At 48.6% G+C, this 15444-nt stretch overlaps 1 protein-coding gene across 1 annotated transcript; it reads right to left on the bottom strand.

The window, feature by feature from the left end:
- Positions 1-10189: 10189 nt before the first annotated feature.
- On the bottom strand, positions 10190-15088 carry Npas4 (neuronal PAS domain protein 4). The gene is made up of 8 exons (XM_021152226.2): positions 14806-15088; positions 13898-14049; positions 13621-13723; positions 13237-13510; positions 12940-13049; positions 12478-12613; positions 10933-12362; positions 10190-10276 (listed from the first exon to the last, which is right to left on the bottom strand). Exons 1-8 carry the CDS (start codon positions 14978-14980, stop codon positions 10248-10250), a joined length of 2409 nt encoding a protein of 802 aa, XP_021007885.1. The 5' UTR covers positions 14981-15088; the 3' UTR covers positions 10190-10247.
- Positions 15089-15444: the final 356 nt, after the last annotated feature.

Here is a 15444-nt window from a genome sequence, read left to right as displayed (position 1 = left end):
ACTCAGGATGATATCCTCCAGATACATCCATTTGCCCAAGAATTTCATAACTTCATTGTTTTTAATAGCTGAGTAGTACTCCATTGTGTAAATGTACCACATTTTCTGTATCCATTCCTCTGTTGAGGGGCATCTGGGTTCTTTCCAGCTTCTGGCTATTATAAATAAGGCTGCTATGAACATAATGGAGCATGTGTCCTTCTTACCAGTTGGGACATCTTCTGGGTATATGCCCAGGAGAGATATTGCTGGATCTACCAATAGTACTATGTCCAATTTTCTGAGGAATGACCAGACTGACTTCCAGAGTGGTTGTACAAGCTTGCAATCCCACCAGCAATGGAGGAGTGTTCCTCTTTCTCCACATCCTTGCCAGCATCTTCTGTCACCTGAATTTCCAAGCAGTTCTTTAGACTATTTCTCACTGCCATTTTCTGTAACTATTTGTGTGTATTGGTGTGTCTGTCTGAAGGCCAGGGGACAACCTTGGGTGTTGTTCCCTAGTAGGTTTCTTTCTGTTTTTTCAAATCTTTATATTTTTACTTTTATTTGTGTGCATATGTGGGAATACCAAATGTGTGTGTGTGTGTGTGTGTGCACGCGTGCTTATGGAGGCCGATGAGAGTGTGGGTTCCGCTGGAGCTGCAGGTACAAGCGTTTGTGAGCCAGCTAATGTGGGTGCTAGAACTGAATCTCTGCCCCTTGGACTGCAGCAAGCACTCAGCCACTGAGCAAAGGCTTCGGCCCTTCCAGGTTTCTTGAGACAGGTTCTCTCACTGACATGAAACTCATCAGCTGGGCCAGGGTGGCTGACCCTTAAGCCCCAGGGATATGCTTATCTCTGCCTCCCCAACGCTAGGGTTACCCTAATTTATTTAGCCAAATTCTTAACTGTTCTGTCAGTTGCACTTAAACAGAACTGCCAGTCTCGCATGGTAAGACATGCCTGAAACCTGGGCGTCTTAGAGAGAAGAGGGGGCAAGATCATGATTTTAAGGCCAGCCCTGGCTATGCACAGCAAGACCTTGCCTCAGATAAATATCTCTGTAGGAGGAGCATATTTGTAATTCCAGCATAACAACCCACTTAGCAACTGGGTTCCTGGAACCTTGCTGTGGGTACAAAAGAATCGGGAAAGGAGAGACCCACATGCAATGGAGCTGGGATCAGGTGGGCTCTCTAACACTACTGCTACCACGGCCTGGACCTCACATGGTATTTGGTACATGGGGAGGGGTTAGCTAGTCTCTGTAGCAGATCTCTGTGAGTGAGCAGTCTCAGCTTATGACTCTCCTAGAAGAGGAAGCGTCTTACACACTGGTCAATCCTTCATAAACACTTATACTGGACTCCCAAGAAAAACTTTGCTATTTCTCTTGAACCGCACCACACGAGGAACTGGTCTTGGAGTTCTTGACATGGTGTGACCATGACAAAATATATATACATCGAACACTCAGTGCTGAATAGTTTTATGTCAACTTGACACAAGATGAAGTCATTTGAGAGGAGGTGACCTCAGTTGAGAAAATGCCTCCATGAGATCAGGCTGTGGGGCACCTGTAGAACAATTTTATGACCATGATTGATGGGAAAAGGCCCAGTTCATTGTAGATGGGCCATCCTTAGGTTGGTGGTTCTGGCTTCTATAAGAAAGCAGTCTGTACAAGCCATGGGGAGCAAGCCAGTAAGCAGCACCCTCCGTGGCTTCTGTATCAGCTCCTGCCTCCAGATCCTGCCCACTCCCTGACCATTGGGTGGACAGAAGAACAGCCAGTGCTTCATGAAAGCCCTCTCAGAAACAAAATAAAAGAAAGAACAGAAAAAGAGAGAGGGAACTAGAGAGACAGCTTAGGATTCGAGTGCTTGCTGCTCTTCAGGGGACTGCAGTTTGCTTTCCAGCACCCATGAAAGTAACTGGAAGACATCTGCAACTCCAACTCTGGGAGGATTGGCGCCCTCTTCTGGCTTCTGTGGGCACCTGCATGCATGTGCCTATACAAACGGAGACATATGTGTATGTGTATGTGTGTGTGTACATATGTGTATATATACATACACATATATATGATATATCATGTAATATATAATATGCATAAATATAATGTATATTGTGTATATTATATATACATAAACAAAAACAAACAAACAACTATGATAATGGATGCCTGTAATCCCAGTACTCAAGAAGCTAAGGCAGGGGATTCCTCTAAGTTTGAGACTATCTTAGGCTAAAGAATCTCAAACAACAGAAAATTACAGACAATCCTGTGATGGATGTAACTTCTTCCATTCTTTCAGAGGTTATATTTCAGGGTTCAGTATCACCAGTACAGAAGTACAGAGAGCAAGGACAGTGGTGGGTGTCAGACTATGGTTTCACACACACACACACACACACACACACACACACACACACACACTGCAATTACAACAGTTGCAAACAGATCCCTGTTACACTGAGTAAGATTGGTTGTTAATTTAAGATTTATTCTGTTTTATTTACATATGTGCTTATATGTTTCTTCGTTTTTGTATCTGCTTATGAGCACAGTGCACACAGAGGCCAGAAGGGGCACTGGCTCCCCTGGAGCTGGACTTACAGACTATGCTGTGAGCCATCTGACATGGGTGCTAGGATCTCAGATCTGGCCCTCTGCAAAAGCAGTATGTGATCTTAACTACTGAGCCAGATCTCCAGCTGCTAACTAGATTTCTGTCTACCTGATTCGAGCTATAGTCAGTCATTCATCTGAGAAGAAGAAATCTCCATTGAGAAAATGCATCCATAAGACTGGACTGTAGGCAAGCTTGTAGGACATTCACTCTTCTTCTTCTTCTTCTTCTTCTTCTTCTTCTTCTTCTTCTTCTTCTTCTTCTTCTTCTTCTTCTTCTTCTTCTTCCGCCTCCGCCTCCGCCTCCGCCTCCGCTTCCGCTTCCGCTTCTTCTTTTCTTTCTTTCTTTCTTTCTTTCTTTCTTTCTTTCTTTCTTTCTTTCTTTCTTTCTTTCTTTCTTTGTGGTGCAACAACTCTGGGGGCAACAACTAGACTGCTAATCTTGTAAGTCATATTAAATCTAAATCCTCTAGTGGGGAATCCTGGTGGATTCGCCATCTAATCTGGAAGACGCTAGTAGCTACATCTTGTCCTAACTCTCTCCTCTTTCCTCCCTTTCTCTGTCTAACCCAGAAGTCCCGCCTACTCTCCCCGTGATTGATTCCTTTATTCATTAGGTGATGGTTCACAAGAAGTCACCTGAGTATGGTCCAGATGACCCCTCCTGGGAAAGCAGAATAACATCAAAATACAACAGCACCAGGGCCATCCACAACACTTCCCCCTTTCTGTTCACTTAAAAGACTATTTTATCTCAGATATAAATTGAGCACAACAATTACCATATTGTAATTTATAAAGTACAAGCTAGACCTAACACCCAGTCCATCATTTTTATCAATAAAATAGAACACTGTCATCTATCCTAACTTAAAACACTTACAATTCTACACTTGACTTATGTCCTGGCTTTAGATTGTATACCATCTGAAAACCATCCTCTCAAATCTGTCCTCTCAATGTAAATAGGCTGGGTTGGCTATGAGACTATAAGTCTTTCAGCCCTGTCAGAAATCTGAGAATGACCAATGTTAACTGAAACTATATAGGAAGCCTAACACAGCTTCCAGAACTGAGACAAGTTGTAGAGACAGCTGCCTACCTACACAGCCTCAGGAAGTCAGGAAGTTGGAGCACCAGTCTTCAGCCTTCTGGCCCAGGATCATATGACAGTCCTCTGAAAAACAGGAGTTATTTAGGACTAGACTGTTCTGTCTCAGCAGAACTAAGCTGTCCTAACCCATAAATTGTGTCCTTTCAAGAACAGCACAGGTCTGCAGGAGACATAGGCAGTTTCTGCCCAGTGGTGACCTAGCCACAAATGCACAGCCTCACCTGGAGGTAAGATGCTCAGCTGCTTCTTTGAATCCACTATGGGAAGATGTTAGGAGCAGATTTGTCTCAACAACAAGTGAATAAATAACATTAAATGTCACTGTAAGACTCTGGTGAGCCTTAGCTTAATGGGACCCCCTGAGTGAACCATGTGGAACCAGAATCGATGCAAAAGCAAGAGGAAGCTGGGCAATGGTGGCACACGCCTTTAATCTCAGCACTCGGGAGGCAGAGGCAGGTGGATTTCTGAGTTCGAGGCCAGCCTGCTCTACAGAGTGAATTCCAGGACAGCCAGGGCTACGCAGAGAAACCCTGTCTCAAAAAACAAAACAAAACAAAACAAAACAAAAAAAAAAAAAAGCAAGAGGAATTTATTGTTACAGTGCACTGGGGTCGCCCCAGACCCGAAGGAGAGACGGTGACCCCACCCCTGGTGGTCTGTTCAGCGAGTTTTTATTTGGTTTCCAGGGGCAGAACAGAGCATCAGCAAATAGGCACAATAACCCCTTAAGAAGGCCACAGCAACTATTGTATTAGTCTCTGATGTCTGTGTCCTGACTGGATCCAGCTGAAAGTCGAAGACATCAGGAGTTCAAGCAGGTCAGTTCAGCATGTCTGACACGAGGAGACTCACCAAGTCTCCTCAAATCCCAAAGCAAAACTTAATATCATCAAGATAACTTTTTTTGCTTGATTCTCTGGAGTCTAGTTCTCTGGGGGTCTCCCTCTACCAAATCTGAGCCTTATTACTCTGAAATGTGCATAGACACAAATCACCTCTTCTAAAGACGCAGAGACAACACCTTCCTCCTAAGCCAGCATAGCCCTGAGCCAGCAAACCCTTTATAGTGAGCGCTCTTCCAGAGGAGTAACGCAACTACAAAACTCAATGTCACACCCATTTTGAAAGTTAAAACAATTCAAGACAAATAAAGTAAAGTAAAATACTGTATGTGCCTATTCTTAGGCCTTTTCTATTTTTCCAATCAGGATAAAAACCCAAGATTCCCATGGAGCCCACGTAGACAGGGTTTGAGCATCCTGTGAGGTATATTAGAGCAAACTATCTTCCTATCATCTTCCTGTTCAGCTCTCTGCCTAGAGCCGCCATCTTGTTATACTGTATCTGCTCAGCACTGGGGCCACAGACATTAATTTTATTTCATTTATTTTATTTTCTTTTAAGATAGGGTTTCTCTGTGTAGCCCTGGCTATCCTGGAACTCACTCTGTAGACCAGGCTGGCCTCGAACTCAGAAATCTGCCTGCCTCTGCCTCCCAAGTACTGGGATTAAAGCCACCACTGCCTGGCTGACATTAATTTTATTAATACCTGTTATAATATCCATCTTTTGAGCTCTCTATAGGGAGCCACAGACATAGTTAATTGATACCTGTTTGTAGCAGACGATAACCACTGTCCTCTCTACCTGGAGTCAGGGACTGATTTTTTTTTCCTATCCTAGTTCTGAACAGTGGGTGAAAATCCCCATGTGAGTCAGACAAAACCCAGATATAAATCTTTCCTAAAAGCAAATAATACCAATTTTATAAATTCACAGTTCAATCCATCTCTGCCCTAAGAAGTAGACAACTTCCATCCTCCTTCTCCTGACTCAGAACAGCCTGCAGCTCCCACAGCAGGGGACCAGCAGAGTTACAGTCTTTGTTTCAAAGACTTGAGTCCACATGACTTGTGTCAGCACTACCCAGCTACTCATTTTAAATAATAAACAAACAAACAAATAAAACTCTAACTCTCAGGCTAATAATGTTACATTTTGTTTTGTTTTTCGAGACAGGGTTTCTCTGTGTAGCCCTGGCTGTCCTGGAACTCACTTTGTAAACCAGGCTGGCCTCGAACTCAGAGATCCACCTGCCTCTGCCTCCCGAGTGCTGGGATTAAAGGCGTGTGCCACCACGCCCGGCTTGCAGTTTGCTTTTGACCATTGTGTTTCATCACAGCAATAGGAACCCTCCCTAGGACACCAGCACTTTGGTTTTTGGTTTGGGTTTTTTGTTACTGTTGTTTGCAGACTTTTCTTTCTATGGAGCCCAGGCTGTCCAGGAGCTCAAGGTTTTCCACCCTCGGCCTTTTGAGGCTGCAATTGCAGGTGTGCACTACCACGCTCAGCCAGAATGCAACCTACATCTTTTATTGTGGTCTAGAAGTACTGGGCGACCTTCTCTCCAGCCCCTCTTCTGCTTGTCTCAGCCCACTTCCTGTGGACTTCTTAGGCAGGTCAAACACTCGCCCATTTTAATGTCTTTACAGATGCTTCCTTTAGATTGGACTCTTCTTTGTTGTCATCTCTTGCTAACAAGCTCAGTGTCACCTTCTCAGAAAGTGGCACTGTAAATCAGACCCGGTTACTCTGTCACGATACCCTAGCTCTTGGGTTCAGCACTCGGGCTCTGTCTTACCTCTTGTGATGTCCCCAGTTAGAGCACAGCTGTCTGGCCCCACCCATCTTGTTTGCTCAGTTTTCCCAGAACTCAGGCAAGTGTCATGGATGATCTATCACAGGAAAAATGTGCAACAGCAGAACCCTTCCCTAGGTTCAGTCTTTCTTTTGGATTGTGTATGTGTGTGGGCATGAGCATCGTGGTGTGCACGAAGGCCAGGGGATAACTTACTGGAACCACCTGTTTCTTTCCACCATACAGAACCTAGGGATTGGACGTGGGTTTCCAAGCTTGACACCTTTACCCACTAAGCTATCTCCTTGGTCTCCTGGGTTCAGTCTATCTGCTCCCCGGACTCGAGCCTTCCATAGTGGGTTGGATGATAATGGTCCCCATACCTGAATGCTTCGTCTCCATTTGGTGGACCGTTTAGGAAGGATCAGGAGGGGTTTGTTATTGGAGGAGGTGTGGGCTTTGAGGGTTCTCTCTGCCTCTATCTAGTGGATCAGATGCAAGCTTTCAGGTACTTCTCCAGGGTCGTGTCTACCTGCATACTCCCATGCTCCCTGCTCTGCTGGTCATGGAGAAACCCTTTTAAACTCTAAGCAAGCCCCCAACTAAATGCTTTATTTTATATTACCGTGGTCATGGCGCCTCCTCACAGCAGTACTACAATGATTAAGACACCTTCTCTCATGCACTCTGTTTCCAGAACATCGGTCACTCTCAGATCCTGAAGTCCTTTTCTCTCCCAGGGACTCAGTTTAGCTCTCCGTTCTAAGGTGAAGATCTTCTGAGCTGCAAGGGCCTCAGCAGCCAGGAAGGAAGCAGCTTCTTCTCCTTCCAGCAGGTGGCAGTGTTGCCTCTTCTATTTTATTTTCCTCACACAGGGCCAGTTGGTCTGGTTCTTCTGTAATCCTAGCACCTGGGAGGCTGAGGCAGGGGGATTTGCAAAACTCTGTGGCCACCTTGGACTACATAGTGAACTCCAGATTGACCTGGGCTGATGAAAACAAAAGTAAAAACAAAAACAAACAAACAAAAAATCACTTATCACCACCACCACCACAACAACAAAATAAGCCCAAAACAAGAGGGCATGATGCAAAGACAGTACACATCTGTAAATATATTTTTTTAAAAACTAAAAACTTTAATCCCAGCACTCAGGAGGCAGAAGCAAGCAGATCTTTGTAAGTTTAAGGCAGCCTAGTCTACAGAGCTAGTTCTAGGACAGCTAAGGCTACACAAAGAAATCTTGTCTCAAAAATGAAAAAAATTTTTTTTTCAACATTAATTAATTAATTAATTTTTTAAAACCACCCAAGACAATTCAGTGCTTAGGAGGCAGAGGCAGGTTACAACAAACAAGCAACAACAACAACGACAAAAATCAAAAGCAAAATAAACAAAAAAAAATACAACAAACAAAGACAAAGCATACACTATTGCCAGCCACCACCAAACATCAAGGAAGTCTTTCTTCTATTCTCACAGAAATTTCATTTCCTAAATCCACCCCATTTAAAAAATTTTATTATTTTCTATTAGTAGTATGTATGGTGTGTGTGAGTGTGTGGTATATGTGTGTGTGGTATGTAGTATGTATGTATGGTATATGTATGTAGTGTGTGTAGTGTGTGTGTGTGTAGAGTGTTTGTGTGTGATATATGTGTGTGGTGTGTGTGTGTAGAGTGTTTGTGTGTGGTATATGTGTGTGGTGTGTGTATGTATGTGTAACATGTGTACTGTGTGTAGTGTATGTGGTGTGTGTGGTATGTGTGTGTGTGTGTAGTATATGTGTGTATAGTATGTGTGTGGTATATATGTGTATGTAGTGTGTGTGTGTGCACATGTGAGCATAAACATGTCCTGGAGTGCAGTTACACGTCAGAGGACAACTGTCGGTTATCTCCTCCCATCAAGGATCAAATCAGAGCATCATGCTTTATCCATCTCGCCATCTCCATGTCCCTGTGCGAGGAGGGAACTGAGCTAAGACAGGTTCCTCTTGGGGGTGACAGGGAAGTTCTTGGCTCCACCCAAATACCCATCAAAGAAGGGAAAGGTCCCTGTGGATCCCTTTCTTTCTGTGAAGGAAGGATCCAAAGGGCCTGTCTGTCTCCACAGTGAAGGAAGGACCCTCCAAAGGGCCTGTCTCCACAGCTGGGCTTCAGAATGAGTGGAGGTGACAGGGTTTTCAAGGCTGTGCCCCTGTGTTTCTGTGGAAAGATTGGAGCCTGGAGTTGTTGTCCTCTCCTTGAGGTCGAGGCTTTCTCTCAGTCTGCGGGTCACCACTGAAATGGAGGTCGCAACGACCAAGCCTTTGCTGCACTTGGTGAGTTGGAGGAGACTTGTCCTGTTCTGCCCCTGCCCCTTGATCGCTGCCCTCCTTTGACCTGTGAGGAAGAGGAGACTCAGGTACACTCCAAATATAAAAGGTGGGAGGGAGTGTGATTGGATCCGGACAGGTCTTTCTACCACCTAACTTTCATTTGTCCTCCGCTAACCACACCCCGTGGTGTTCAGCCTACGAGTTTGGAGTCAAACACCATTTTCTGAAATTTCTTCCCCAGTGGTCCTCAGTTCTGTGGTGAGATGGTCTATGATGGTTATTCGCTGGCGTTGAGATCTGGGAGCTCCCCAGACTTGGGGAGGGGTTGATGTGTTTCTCACCTGTAACTGGAGGAACACCCGTTATCTGGTTGCTTTCCCAATGAAGTGGAAATTTATTGCAGTGGGTTGGGTATTTGCTAACTGAAAAGCCCTACACAAGCATAACAGGTTTCAGCTTGTGATTTTGAAAATCTAAGCCTCCATGAGGAAATCAATATCCTGAAAGACCAGGCAGGAAATGACCAGAAACTTTAAACCCATATCCAAGACCAGTGACAAACTGTTCAGCCCCAGGCTCTTTCCTCCCCATCACACCATAAACCCAGGGCAGAGAGAAGACTCCAGTGTCTTTGGTGCGATGTCTGCTTCCAACAAGTACTTAGTCTTCTAGCACAGTGTAGACCAAGCAGAGTCAAATGGAGACATGAACAAACTCACTTAGAGATACCAGGGCTGAGAGGAGGTCTAACCTGTGTCTCCTGCCCCAGCCTCCTATCTGGGCCCCTCAATCTCTCCCTTCCCCTCCCTTCCCTTTTCACAATAGCGCATGACACCAGAGATACCAAAAAGGCAAACTGGACTTTATTATAAAGTTGGCTACAAAGTCACCGCAGCACCACGAGGTGGCCACCTGGGCAAGCCTAGGCGGTCTGGCGGCCGGGTGAGTCCCGCACCAGGTACACGCACTCGTGCAAGCACACGTGTGACGGCAGATCTGCCTTCCTCCATCGGAAAGGAATGTAGCGTCTCTTCGCGCCCCCCACCCCAGGCGCGGGGCGCAAAAGTCACAGGAAGGGCCGCCAGGGCGGCAGAGTCCGTCGGAATTGAAATCCCGTTACTGGTTTGTAGAGAATTCTACGTGGGTGTCAAGAGCCCCTCAGGGCACAGGCTAGCCCTAGGTGGGCCATGCCTTTCCCCCACCAAAGCCCAGGGGTGGCTTTGCCCCTAGGAGTGGAGAACTGGCCCAGGCCCATGGGGCAGCGCGGTGGGGAAGTGAGACTCCCCCATTCTCCGCTTGAAATCCATTCAAGGAAGCTCACTACGAGTGAATACAGATTGAAATGGAAACTGGGATCGCTCGAAGTCTCTTGATTTTAAAAAGTTGCTCCCCTCCCTTACCCTCCCACCTCCCCCCCTAAATCCTTCAGGGCCTGGAGAATCAGATATATCCCCCTCTGGCCCCCAGAATCCCCCCAACAGTCCCGGGGGGGTGGAGAGCGGCTCCACGTCTTGATGACAATATGCCATACTTGACGACGTTAAGTCACAGACTTATTCAAAACGTTGGTTCCCCTCCACTTCCATCTGTGGGGGAAGAGAGAGAGAGAAGAGAGAAAGTGCGTATGTTAGTCAAGCTTATTCAGTAAAAGGGTCATTGGGCTCAGGCAGTGGTACAATATTGCTATAGTCTATGGACGTCAAATGTGTTAGCCAAATGAACTGATCCCCAGGGTGTCAGCAGATCAGAGGCAATATGCAAATATGGAGGGAAACTGTGGCCACAGCTTTGGACAAACAGCACAAGGCGGCCAGATTGGAGCTAGGGGCTTGGCATTATTCTTTCTGTCTCCTAATTTTAACCAACTGTTGCTCTGGGTCCCCTTCAGGGGGAAGCATCAACTTCTATCAATTTTTGTGCCACTTAAAGTTTCTTTAACTCTGGGGCCTTGATTATTTTTGTCTATAACATGGGGATGTTGTCTGGTCTAGGTCTCTCAGACGCCTTCAAGCTTTTGCCTAGGGATTGTCTATCGCGTTATTCTAGCTCACCTCCCCCGCCCACCAGGTCTACTCATCTTTCACACAAAGCTTTGCATTATTCCGACCTCACTACTCTCCTTAGTAGGAGGAAATATTGTTCTCTTAATAAAACAGAGTTTCGGAGTTGGGAACTGATTTGCCCAGTCTATGCAATGTCTGATTAGAAGGGCAGGGCTCTTGGACATTCAGGCTAGACTTACCTTCATGGAAGCTGTCTTGAACTTGGCTCTGGAGTTGATGCAACTCATCAGCAAACCCTTCGTAGGGGAATGTTGAGACACCTGTCTCAAAGGCGGTTTCATAGGTGGCCAAGTCCTCCAGGAAGCTGTGATCTTCTGGGGACAGGTTGTTGCAAGGTGACAGGGTCCCTCCTGGGACCTCTGCCTCAGGATCCCCTGAACCCCATTCCCCATTGGGGTCTGGAGTAGAAAGATCCATGAAGATGTCTTCCACTGGCGTCTCTTCCAGGAATAAATTATCAGGGTCAACCAGGAAGTCCAGCTCCTGGCATTTCCAGGGTTTAAGATCCAGGCTAAGCACAGGGGGTCCAGCCCCTGACAGGGATAGGTTAGGATTCAGGGGCTCCAGCCCTCCAAGTGGCTCCAGCCCCCCAGTGCCAGCCTCAGCTGAGAAGGGCCTGTCCACGCCCTGAGCCAACTGGCTGATCTGCTGAATGAGACGATCTATCTCATTTTGCTCTTTCTCTGTGTAGTGGAAGAAACTTTGCTTGACTGGAGAGGCCTCAGGTGTGAGCAGGCCTTCGGGCACCAGGGGGACATCCACAGAGAGGGGGCCCCGGAGCTGAGCTAGGGCCAGGAGTGTACAGTCCCCATTACCAGGGCTGCTAGGACTTGGGGGCAACTTCTCATAGAGAAAACTGCATCCCTCCTGGGCGAAGTAAGTCTTGGTAGGATTGGGGCTCAGTTGCTCTGGGAAGGTTTGGCTGGGGCTGTTCAGATGAGCCTGGAATGCTGTGCTGGGAGGAGTCAGCTGCTCATGGGCGGGGCTGCCCAGAGGCTCTGGGAATGTGGCAGTGCTGGGAAGTAGCTGGTCAGGGAAGGAAGAGGTGCATGGAGTCAACTGGTCTTCAAAGCTTCTGGCTGAGCTTTCTGTCAACTGTCCTTGCAGTGAACTGGTTAGTGGGTCTGGGAAGGTAGCACTGCTGGGTGTCAACTGTTCAGAGAAAGTCACTGTACTTGGTGTCAGCTGTTCTTGGAGAGAGCTGGACGGAGGGGGCAAGTGAGTCTGGAAGGGTTCATGGAGGCTGAAGAGGAAGGCACAGCCTCCTGGCTGGTGGGGTGTGTAAGGTGGAGTACACACCAAATCCTTGCTCAGGTCTGTTTGGAGGGAAGGCTCAGGCCTAGCAGGGAATGGCAGGTAACTGAAGTCCAGCTCTTTGGAGGGTTGGGGAAGCTCTTCTGGTGTTGAGATCACACCTAGTTCAGGAGCCCTGGGGAAGCTGGCACTTCTAGGAGTCCCCAGGGCTGGTGTAAAGAGTGGATTAGAGCACTGCTCCTGGGAGAAGACATTCTCAGCGAATGACGGTAGCACAGCTGGGGTTCCTAGGACATAGGCTGCCTGGGTGTCTTCAGAGCTTAGCTGCTGGCGGAGGCTCCAGGCTTCCGTGTCACTGGAAGGGAAGAGGCACAGCTTGTAAGGGTCTGCTGTCCGTTAGCAGAGTAGATTTCTTCTATGCTGACCTCGGCTCCCCTCCCCTCTCCACCGTCTTGTGTCTCACAGCTTACCTGATAGGGTAGTTATTGGCAGTAATAGGGCCTTCTGGGCCTTCTGAGTATAGCATGCAGTAAATCCATGTCCAGCCTCCATGCTTGGCTTGAAGTCTCACCACCATTTCAGCCTGAATATCTCCACTTTCAGCCACTGGGGAGAAAAAGGGGTACAGGATTAGAAGGTCCATCAATCAACACCACCCGCACACCCGCCTTTCTTACCTCTACACTGAACTGAGGGAGCCATGACATATTCTCTTCTAACTACCCTAACCTGTACCTCTAGGCTCCCCACTTGACCTTATCACGCAGTGCTTTCTAACTCTGTCCTATTCTTGCCTTGCCTTCTCATCCTCAAGCTCACCCTGTAGCCTCTGAAACTCCTTAACATCAGTTTGGACCACAGCCAGTCCCTGGCCTGTCTCCCATGCTTTCTCCCAGCTTCCTGTGTTATGTACGGCCTCTCAGGACACTCACACAGGCGGCAGTGTTGAGAAGAAGCTTGGGCCAGGTCCTCGGGGTGTAGCAGTCCATACCATGATTTACAGAGCAGTTCGCTGCGCTCAAAGCCCAGGTAGATTAGGACACTGGGAAGGTGGAAATGATGAGGTCAGCTTTCTGTTTACCTCACTCAAAATGCATGCACTTCACTCCCTCCCATGTCCTCTGCCCACTTAAGCCCCATCCTCCCTGCCCTGAATCTAAGATCATGAATCTAAGGTTCCCTTCTTTCTGACCTCCTTTCTTACTGGAGTTTGAACACTTTGGGCTTACCTTTCAGAAACGTCCAGTAGGGCTAGGTCCTTAGCATGCCGGCTCTGGAACATGGCCAGGAAGAGAGAAGCAGGACCAGGGCCAGGGCCAGGGCCGGGGCCAGGGCGGGGTCTTGGCTCCAGTGGGGCGCAGAAAGCTGTGAAAACGGGGTTTCCTGCCCAGTAGGCCCCAGGTGGGTGAGCATGGAATCGACCTCGAATAAGCACCAGTTTGTTGCCTGAACTCTGGCGCCGGAGGGACTTGGAGGTGTTGAATCGGCAACGGAAAAGGCGATCTAGGTGAGCAAAAGGAAAAACTGACTAAGAGGGTGGGCATGGGAGGAGAGTAGATAGTTGGAGCAGGGCAGCAGAGGAGTAAACTGAAGAATCGAGAGGAGGTTCTTACCAGCATCCAGAGCAGAGGGCATGGTGAGCTGCTGGCGCACAGTGAGATGGTCAGCAGGGTCAATGATATCGTAGATACTGTCGCCCTGGGCAACCAGGTCCACCTAGAAAGGAGAAGTGATGCTTAGTGAAGGCAGCAAGAGCCTATCTGCAACCAATGGTTTTTCCTAGGGAAGACTCCCCCACACTCGCCTCTAATAACTCTGTTTTCAGTAGTGAGAGGCTCATTTTATCTCACATATACCCCAACCTGAGATGCAAGGACTTTCAGTACTCACCATAGAGTGGCCCAGATGCTCGCTCACACTCTCCGACAGGTATAGCAACTTCCCCTCAGCTGTGAATACAAGGAGAAATCCGGGTAGTGCTGCCACGATGTCTTCAAGCTCTTGAGCAGAGAGAAGCCCGGTGGGGCCAGCTAAAGGAGTGCCTGTAGGGTGAGAAGATGTGGTGAGTCAGGATAAGACTCGGGGACAACACAGAAATGAAGAGACCATCTTTTGAGTCTCGGAGAAGACACAGGAAATTCCCATAGACCTTCTTCTGCCAACACCTGTTGACCCTATGCTTGTGGATCTTGGCCAGGAGACCTGTTGCTAAAACTATCTAGCCAGGGAGCCCCTGGACTTCCAAGCCTGGCAGGAACCTCAGCAGCCCTCTGCTGTCAGCACTGTGGACAGAGCTCTCCCGAAAGGACTGGGATTCAGCACCGCGGACAGCGCCTGCGAAAAGGGGCTATGGCCATTTCAGCACCGCGGGCAGCGCCGGTAAGGGTGATGGCTTCAGGACGTTGAACAGTGCTCCAGAGCGCATAGAAAGACCCTCTCAGCATTTTCTAGCACAAGCTACTCTTCCCCATACTTTGCCTTTGCAGGCTTTCCCTGTAGCTTGCCAGGCTTCCTTCCGTACACTCCCCGGATTCCTGGAGTGCCTGTGAGGCAATGGGAGCCTGGACCATTCTGTTTTAGCGCTCTATCTCACACAAATCCAGTGCTAGGACTATCGTTTAGGCTAGTCTAGATGGAGCTCAGAAGAAAAAGTAGGAAGTCCAGGGTCCCCTCAAGTCCCTTCTCTCCACAGGCTTCCAGCACGCTGTCCTAGACAAGCGGCAGTTTTAGCACATTCCCTCAGCTCCTCCATCCCTGGTCCCCATCAGCTCTGGTCTCCGGTAGCCCAAGCTGCTCACCTCCAGCAAAGAAGACACCCTTGCGAGTGTAGATGCAGGCAAGACTCATGATGTGCAGGTAGGACAGCCGGACCTTGTCCGCTTCAGCCAACGGCAGCAGCTCCTTGAGGTTCCGAATCTCGGCGTTGATCTGGTCGCGGCGCGCCTTGGAGGCGCCCTTGGTGGATCGGTACATGACTGCCGGCTGTGGAGCTCCAGCTCCGGCTCCCGAGCACCTGCGATCCTTTTCCGATGCACCGGAGGCTTCCTCTTCCTTGCTTCCCGGTCTTTTCGCTCAGGCTCTTGCTCGCTCTCGCTCCACTCCTGGGCTCCGCTCGGCAGCGCTGCCCCCCTCGCCTGCCTCGATCCGCCTTATATAGCTCCTGACAGGCGTGGGGGGCTCGTTTTTAGAGACGGGGGGGGGAGCGGGAGGCTGGGCTAAAGCAAGCTGCAGCGGGAGCCACTGGCTGGGGAGGGGGGGGGTGCTCCTCCTCCCTCCCAGGCTTCCGACGTCATCCCGTGACGTCGAACGGGAGAGGGAGGGGGCGGGGGAAGGGGGAGAAGGGAGGGTGCAGAGGGGGCCGGCTGGCAAGAGCTGTGCAGAGCCAGGAATGGGGTGCAGGGACCCAGGTTTTCCATTACATTCTATTAGGAGACGGA

The sequence above is a fragment of the Mus caroli genome, unplaced genomic scaffold, assembly GCF_978045245.1.
Source record: "Mus caroli unplaced genomic scaffold, Mus_caroli_1 scaffold_20, whole genome shotgun sequence".
Classification (NCBI taxonomy): Eukaryota; Metazoa; Chordata; class Mammalia; order Rodentia; family Muridae; genus Mus; species Mus caroli.
The sequence above is the reverse complement of the archived record's forward strand: the minus strand, read 5'-3'. Positions and strand labels throughout refer to the sequence as shown.

What these genes read in the sequence shown, in the direction of transcription:
- Npas4 (XM_021152226.2), bottom strand. Translation starts at nt 14,980, where the DNA reads ATGTACCGATCCACCAAGGGCGCCTCCAAGGCGCGCCGCGACCAGATC. An exon ending in TTCTCAACACTGCCGCCTGT is followed by an intron (nt 12,614 to 12,939) that starts GTGAGTGTCCTG and finishes TTTTCTCCCCAG; the next exon opens with TGGCTGAAAGTGGAGATATT. An exon ending in GCCAATAACTACCCTATCAG is followed by an intron (nt 12,363 to 12,477) that starts GTAAGCTGTGAG and finishes CTTCCCTTCCAG; the next exon opens with TGACACGGAAGCCTGGAGCC.